The sequence below is a fragment of the Aedes albopictus genome, chromosome 1 (assembly GCF_035046485.1).
Source record: "Aedes albopictus strain Foshan chromosome 1, AalbF5, whole genome shotgun sequence".
Taxonomy (NCBI): Eukaryota; Metazoa; Arthropoda; class Insecta; order Diptera; family Culicidae; genus Aedes; species Aedes albopictus.
Genome location: NC_085136.1, coordinates 217,629,845 through 217,638,371, shown reverse-complemented (window position 1 = coordinate 217,638,371; position 8,527 = coordinate 217,629,845). Strand labels below are relative to the sequence as shown.

Here is an 8,527-nt window from a genome sequence, read left to right as displayed (position 1 = left end):
TTGAAGGAAATTTGACGTTTCGTACGCGCGTTCTCTCTTCGATGAGAGAGTTTGACGTGGAAGCTTCGCACACCGGCGGAACCTGGCGGCAGTTGAGAGAAACACACTGATCGTACCGCCATACACTGAAAGAAAAGAGATGACAGGGTCTGGCTAAAAACCCTTAAAATAATTTCTAGATTGAGTTTAAATAAGGGCGAAAGTAACATGAGCGAGTTCTCTTCATCGACTCTCTCTTCTTCAAACTAAAGTGACAAGATGCAATTTTCATTAAACTTTTTTACGCTTAAACGAAGGATTGCGATGCAATCTAGCGTCTAAGTGTAAAAAAGTTTGATTGAATTTGCATCTTGTCACTTTAATTTGCAGAAGAGAGAGTCGATGAAGAGAACTCTCTCATGTTACTTTCGCCCTTATTTAAACTCAATCTAGATTTCGACTTTAGTCAGGGGGTGAGAAACTCGGCACAATGTGCCGGGCACACTTTCGGCACACTTGCTGGCACAGGCTGGCATTTTTCTTAAATTGACTGTCATAAAACTGGCATTACTTCTCCATGTTTTCTTTTTCATCAAAAAACAAAAAAATACAAAACAACACTTTGATATTGTGGATTTACCCAAGGATTTACCGGCTACTTGTATTCTACCGGTTACTCTTGAGTAGCCGTTACAAAGTAGCCGTTTTCATATAAAAATCAACTTGATTGTCAAAAAATGTATGTCGCTGAATAGCTAGTGGTAACGAGGAATAGCGCATACAATAAAAATGTTAAAAAACATTTTTATGTTACTCTTTTTATAAAACGGCTTGTTCGGATTTTTAGAACTGCAACCTCCTTTTAGCGGTCCGGTTTAGACAGCTTAAAGCTGAAATAGTTTTATTATTAGTTTTTGAGTAGATCATAAGTTCATACATTTTTACTGCAACTTACAATAGGTTTTTCTTCACCCTCGCGTGCAAGCTAGTAGGAGGTTCTACCGGGAGTAATCTTCTGCGGTTATCGGTAGGTGCTTGAGTCACCGCTACATTTAGGTTTCAATTAGCAAATTGTAGGGCAAATAGATCTCACAATATATTACTTACTTAGTATTAAACCTTTATGGTCAACAATAGGTTATCAAATTCAGTAGTATGTCGACGTAGGTTATCAAATTTAGCATCTAGGTAGAAACAAATATAATAATATAGTAATTCAAGGTATTTTTTATAAGCATTACATACGGGTAATCTTGGCAGTTCTCTCACTGTGAATACTGCACTTTAGGTTTAACAAACTACGAATTTTTAGGTAGAATAATCAGAAAATTTAAATTAATTTTAGGATTTTAGTTTAGAACGTGTTTCTTCGATAATCGTGTTCTAGATGTTCTTCTTATTTTCACACATACTCACGGTTCTGACGTCTGTCACATCTGACAGCGACTGCAGCAGGTTCATTCCATCTCTTCCGCAGGGCTGCCGTTCTGCTCGGCGATACAGGAATCTCCCGATCTTCCGAACACATCCCCGGCTCGTAATCCTGTTCCGGAATCGTCATCCGGAGCAGCGTTACCTTCAGTAATCTCAAGAACCGCTAAGTTAGCGGCAGCCCGCCTGAGCACCCCGTTGTTGGTCCTCACAAGGGCTTGGCGAATTCTTCCATCACTCGATACGATTGGTTGTTCAACAATTCCCCTGATCCATGCCTTACGCCGGTTTCCATCTACGACGTAAACTAGGTCTCCCTTCTTCAAAGGCGTTGATTCGTCGAACCATTTGGTGCGACGATTGATGTTAGGAACGTATTCCTTTATCCAGCGTTCCCACGAATTGTTTGCAAGCTCCACTGAACGCTGGTAAGCATCACGAAGTGCTAGCGCAGGATTCGTAGGTGGCAGGACTTCCTGTGGTTCGTTAGCAGCTATTCCTCGAATAAAGTGGTTTGGGGTGATTGACTCCTGGAGCGATCCTGATGAGGCGTAGACTAATGGACGACTGTTGATCATGTCCGCAGTTTCCGCTATGCTTGTTAGGAGGATCTCGTCCGTTAATTTGCGTCCGTCGTTAAGCACTTCCATGACACTTTTCACAGTTCTTACCATACGCTCCCATATTCCCCCCATATGGGGCGTAGCTGGTGGGTTAAAATGCCACTTGGACCGAGCACTAGAAAATTGATCGGCGCATTCGTATCCTATCTCCTGTACTTGCTGAGTAAACTCCTTGCTTGCAGCTTTGAGGTTGGTGCCGTTGTCTGAAAAATATTCAGCGGCTGGTCCCCATCGTGTGTTGAATCGTCGGATCGCCATAGCGCATGATTGAGCGGTAAGATTATGGGCCACCTCCAGGTGGACGGCTCGTACGACCAGACAGGTGAATAAGACGATCCACCTTTTTTCTATTCGCCGTCCAACGGACACTTGCACTGGCCCAAGGTAGTCGATACCGACAAACGTAAACGGTCGCTGATAGGGTGTCAACCGTTGAACTGGAAGCGAAGCCATTCTAGGACACTTGGGACGGTTCTTATGCACCTTGCACCAGATACAGTTTTGTTCAACCTTCGCTATTACCGAACTCAGGCTGAAGACGAAGAACCGTTGCTTTATCTCGTTCTTCACCGTTTCTCTGAATGCATGTCCGTACGCTTCATGGTAATGTCGTACTATAAGTTGGGTCACACTACAGTTTTTTGGTAGGATTATTGGGAAACGCATATCGAACGGTAGAAGTTCGGCCCTATCGCAACGTCCTTCCATTCGCAACACCTGTTCGTCATCCAAGAGTGGAGTCAGCTTATAGAGCGGGCTGGTCTTCTCAATGGCAAACCATCGTGATGGTTCCAACTCCTGATTTTTCTTCAGAATCTTGATTTCGTCTCCAAAGGCGTCGCACTGAGCTGTCCTGAAGAGAATGTTTTCGGCACGTCGGTATTCTTCTTGTTTCAAAGGCGTCATGACCGATGGAATTGCTGTTTCCTTCAAATGATTCGGCATTCTCTTTAGAATTTCGATGGGCTCACCACGGGCCTTTCGTTGGCAATTAGAAATGAAACGAAAGACGCACGCTACTGATCTTACCAGGACGTTCCACTTGGAAAATCGGCTCTCGTCGATTAGCTTCTCTAAAGGTGTTGCACCGTGAAACAAATGCACAGCTCGTAGTTCGCACTTGGTATTAGCCGGAGGGAGTTGTTGTAGTTCGATGTTCATGTTCTCGTAGAGGGATCGTGGTCCATTGAACCACTCAGCACACAATCCGGAGTCACTTCTCCATTTCGTCAGGCGGTCTGCAACATTCAACTTTGAAGGTATCCATCTCCATTCCGACAACTTCGTCAGGCTTAATATCTCTCCGATCCTGAAACTAACGTACTGCTTGTAGCGCTTCTGATCCGATGAAATCCAAGATAGGACAGTTCGGGAATCCGTCCAGTAGAAGGTTTGTTGTATATTCAGCGAGTGATTCATCTTGATAGTATGTGCCATTCGCGCTCCCAGTACTGCCGCTTGAAGTTCAAGGCGAGGAATAGTGAGTTGCTTAAGAGGCGCCACTTTAGAGCGAGCCATCACGAGCGAGCATTTAACTTCTCCGTCGACTACAATCCGCAAATATCCAGCGCATCCGAAGGCGTTTTCTCCAGCGTCGGTAAACACATGCAGTTCCACTGGTCCATAGTACTGAGATTGCACGTTCCCAAAGTAACTGCGCGGGATCTTTAGCTCGTAAATTTCGGGTAACGCGTTAATCCACGATGTCCATTTTTTGTTCGACTCGTCGTTGATTTCGGTGTCCCAGTCGCAACCAGAACGCCAGAGGTCCTGTACCAGCATTTTACCGAGTGTAGTGAACGGAGCCAATAAACCCAGCGGGTCGAACAGTGTCATCACCATACTAAGAACTTCTCTTTTAGTTGGTTTCCAGGACGAATGCAGGGAACTTTCTGCTTTTGACATGGTAGCGAACGATAGGACATCTTGATGGGGATTCCAGATAACGCCCAACACTCGTTCGTTTTCGGTGTTTTTATCTAGGTGAAAGTGCACCGATTCGGAAGATGATTCTTCCCCTAGACCTTGCAGCACCCACTGCGAATTTGAAGACCAGTTTCTTACTTCGAACCCTGCTTCACCGTTGACAAAGCGCACCTCCTTGGCTCTACGTAGTGCCTCCTCCTCGGTATCCAAACTGTCGAAGTAGTCGTCTACGTATGTTCGATTGATGATAGCTTCAGCCGTGTCAGGGAACTGTTCAGCGTACTCCATAGCATTGCGGTTTTTGACGAATTGCGCTGAGCAAGGTGAACATGTGGCTCCAAAGGTGGCCACATCCATCACATAAGTCTCCGGAGGGCCTGCTGAGTTGAAGCGAAATAAGAACCGTTGCGTTTGTTTGTCAGCTGCCCTTATGAGCAATTGGTGGTACATTTCGCGTATATCGCCACCAATTGCTACTGGTCGTTCCCGAAACTTGCAAAAAACTCCTTGTAGCGACGTTAGGAGGTCGGGACCCTTAAGAAGGCACGAGTTTAGCGAGATCCCTTGTACGGATGCCGCCGCATCCCATACCAAGCGCACCTTGTTCGGTTTCCTGGGATTCAAAGCCACGCTCAGCGGAAGGTACCACACTCTCAAAAGGTCGGAATTGCGCAACTCTTCATCCGTTGCCTTGTGGGCATATCCCTTTCGTAGATATGCTTCGATCTGCTCATGGATGGCCGTCTGTAGTTTCGGGTCCTTCGAAAGTCTACGTTCGAGTGCTGCCATCCGCTTCAGGGCCATCGGGTAGCTGTCCGGTAAGGTGATTTCGTCGTTATTCCAGAGCAGCCCTGTTTCGAAGCGGTTTCCTACGCGCCTAGTCGTCTGTTCGAGGATATTTCTAGCGCGCAAGATGGCCTCCGTTTCAGGAAGTATTTCGGTTTGCGTACAACCTTCTTCTATTGTGTACTGCGTTCTTAGCAAATCGTGCAGCTGTTGGTTGCTAACCGGGTGCATGGAGTGAAAGTGTACGTACGCCTTCGATGATGTTCTCTGTTGTTCTGGACCATACACGGACCATCCCAGGAGAGAGCGCACAGCTATAGGTTCTCCGAACTTTCCCACTTTAGACTCGAGCGGGGCGAACAAATGAAGATTGTCGAGACCAATCAGGATTCTGGGAATTTCTGAAACACTATCGAGAATCGAAAGACCCTTGAGATGATCATATTTGTTGACAATTTCCTTTAAGTTAATGTCTTGTGTCGGCAAGACTAGTTCATCAACTGTACGTGCTTCTTTCAGCTGGTATCGCTCAGTCGCTCCTCTGGCAGAGATCTGTAGATCGAATTTCCGTGACGCCTCTTCAAGCCGCTTCATATTCGCCGTCCAGTATACCACCAATGGTTCTGGAACTCCACAGACACCAAGTAGATCAGCGATTGAGTGTTCCACTAGTGTAGAAGATGCGCCTTCGTCGAGAAAGGCTGATGTTTCTACGGCTGTCTCGCCGAAATAGAGGGTAACCGGAACGATGCGGAATATCACGGTTCGTAGCGTCTGAAAGTGTGCATTGTTCTTGACCATGGACAGCTGAATACTTCCTTCTACCCGGTGCAACAGGGTATGATGTCCTTTAGAGCAATTTGGTACATTGCAGCGCGCTCTAAACGTACACGGTGCTTTGCCATGGTCGTTAAGGCACAATTGGCAAAGTTTCCATTTTTCAACGATTTCCAAACGTTCGCGGATGTTCAGTTTGCCAAAGTCGTCACAGAATCGAAGTTTATGATCACTACGTTTGCAGACAACGCACGGCTTCTTCACTTTCGATGGTATTTCCGCTTGGGACCCTCCCGAACGGTGACTTTGAGTGTTGTGGGTGTTCATAAACTCCTTTTTCCTCGGTTTAGGTTTCCCGGGGAGCAGTGTCACTCCTTGTTCCACTCCTGTGAAGTCCGCTACCTCCGAGACTTCCGATACTATTTCGCTGATGAAGTTTGTAAAATTTCTCAGTGGAGTTTCCCTTTTGCCGCGTTTGAATCGCACCCAGTCAAGTTTATACTCGGGTGGCAATTTGCTCACGAGCTCTTGCACGAGCATGGGATTGTTAAGGTGCTCACGCATTCCCGCAGCCTCGAGGTGATCACATAGCTGCTTTACCGTGATCCCAAAGTACAGGAATGTCTCCAGCTTATCCATACGCGGGGCCTGTGCTCTACGAACCTTTGCCACTAGACTTTTTAAGAGCTTTTCCGGGTTTCCGAAAAGCTTGCGTAAATCCTCGATGACCTCGGGTACCGAGTCTGGCATCAAGAGCCGGCTTTGTACAGCTTCTTTTGCCAAGCCTTGCAGGCTATCTTGGAGCCTTTTAAGGTTGTCTGTATTCGTGAAACCACATGCTGCCGTGGTGTACTCGAAGGAACTTATAAAGAGCGGCCAAACCTCTGGTTCTCCTCGAAAGACCGGAAGGTGCTTGGACACGGCCTGCCTAGCTGCTAGCTGTTCCTGAGTTGGTCCTCGGCCCATGTCCATTCGCGAGTCTTGGCGGATTTGCCCTCGTCTTGCGAGTACGTTTCTGATTGCACCTTCTTCCTCTTCCGTCAGATCCATACGATGCAGTAAGTCCTCAATTCTTACTTCTCTCTCGCCGGAAGCAGCTAGCGGATTCTGCTGAAAACGTGTATTGCTGCCCCATGGATCCCGAACGCACCCCGGCTCGTTTAGCTTCGTAGGTTTCGAAAGTTCTGGATTTACATTCCGTAATTCAGCTTCGATCTGCTGGTTCCGGGCGGACGGCTGTCCCTGGAATTTCGGGAAGGCTCCACGGGGATCCTTTCTTCCAAAATCATCACAAACACGCGGCTTTTGCATGCCAGCCTCATCGTCTTCATCTTCTTCTTCGTCGGAGTCTTGTTGCTCTCGATAGTGCTGTGATAGATCCGACTTGAGCTTCTGGAATTCATCGTGGAGCTGCTGACGCCGTTGATGGAATTCCCGTTCGTCCTTGAGTCGGTTCTGTAGGATTTCTCTTTCCTGTGCTAGTTGCTTTTCGAGCATCTCCTTCTGTTGCAAACGTTTCTTCTCCATTATCTCCCTTTCGGCCTCCAATCGCTTCTCATGGATGATCCTTTCCTCTTCAAGGGCTCTCTCCTTTGCCCTTTTATCCAGCTGAACCTGTTGAAGTGATTCCTCCAGGGTCACACTTTTGACACTTTCCTTGTCGGATCCAGCATCGCTTTTGGTGCTACTCTTTCTGGATGAAGTCTTCTTCGAGGCAGGCTTTTTGGCTTCTTTCGGTACTTGCAGTATATTTTTGCACTTCGCGCACGTCCACGGAACCGACTTCACAGCTTCTGAGACACCAGCGCAACTGTAGTGTGCCCAGAAGTCGCAGACGTCACATTGGACCATATCATCCGCACTATCATGGTCCTCGCAAAGCATGCAATTGTGGTTACTACTGTGATCATTACTCACCGATTGGGCAAACCCCTCAGCCATTTCGAGGTTATTCCGATTGCTATTCTTTAAGAATGTTCGGATTTTTAGAACTGCAACCTCCTTTTAGCGGTCCGGTTTAGACAGCTTAAAGCTGAAATAGTTTTATTATTAGTTTTTGAGTAGATCATAAGTTCATACATTTTTACTGCAACTTACAATAGGTTTTTCTTCACCCTCGCGTGCAAGCTAGTAGGAGGTTCTACCGGGAGTAATCTTCTGCGGTTATCGGTAGGTGCTTGAGTCACCGCTACATTTAGGTTTCAATTAGCAAATTGTAGGGCAAATAGATCTCACAATATATTACTTACTTAGTATTAAACCTTTATGGTCAACAATAGGTTATCAAATTCAGTAGTATGTCGACGTAGGTTATCAAATTTAGCATCTAGGTAGAAACAAATATAATAATATAGTAATTCAAGGTATTTTTTATAAGCATTACATACGGGTAATCTTGGCAGTTCTCTCACTGTGAATACTGCACTTTAGGTTTAACAAACTACGAATTTTTAGGTAGAATAATCAGAAAATTTAAATTAATTTTAGGATTTTAGTTTAGAACGTGTTTCTTCGATAATCGTGTTCTAGATGTTCTTCTTATTTTCACACATACTCACGGTTCTGACGTCTGTCACATCTGACAGCGACTGCAGCAGGTTCATTCCATCTCTTCCGCAGGGCTGCCGTTCTGCTCGGCGATACAGGAATCTCCCGATCTTCCGAACACGGCTACTTTGGAGGCCATACTGAAGCGACCGGTAGAATACAAGTAGCCGGTAAATCCACAATACACAAAACACGACCGTATCCGGTCGGAATTTGCTCTAGCATTTTCATGTAATTATAAACTAATGTCGTTTTCGTTTTTGCGGCGGTGCTACACCGTTTCGTGCTACACTTTCCACTGAAAAAAACGAACATTTTCGGTGCAGTTGCGTTGGTGTGCGTGAATAAAAACCAGAATATTGACTGTTAGAAACTAAGTAATCGTTGAATTGTATGTTAGTTCAAATATGTATCGTAGTAGGTCATGGGATTTTTAAATAAAGACTGTCATTAGTTGC

At 45.8% G+C, this 8,527-nt stretch overlaps 1 protein-coding gene across 2 annotated transcripts; it reads right to left on the bottom strand.

Moving 5' to 3' along the window:
- Nucleotides 1–536: 536 nt before the first annotated feature.
- LOC109622978 (uncharacterized) lies at nt 537–8,225 on the bottom strand. 2 transcript variants are annotated; one of them, XR_009996399.1, is made up of 2 exons: nt 935–8,225; nt 537–869 (listed from the first exon to the last, which is right to left on the bottom strand). XR_009996399.1 is itself a non-coding variant. In XM_062846243.1 (2 exons), exon 2 carries the CDS (start codon nt 7,461–7,463, stop codon nt 1,437–1,439), a length of 6,027 nt encoding a protein of 2,008 aa, XP_062702227.1. In that variant the 5' UTR covers nt 7,464–7,554; nt 7,620–8,225; the 3' UTR covers nt 537–1,436. The 2 variants fall into 2 exon arrangements, 1 of the variants encoding a protein (XP_062702227.1); XM_062846243.1 differs by having other exon boundaries at nt 537–7,554; nt 7,620–8,225.
- Between the last annotated feature and the right edge of the window lie 302 nt (nt 8,226–8,527).

Excerpts from the sequence above, each read along its gene's own strand:
- LOC109622978 (XM_062846243.1), bottom strand. The coding sequence starts at position 7,463 with ATGGCTGAGGGGTTTGCCCAATCGGTGAGTAATGATCACAGTAGTAAC.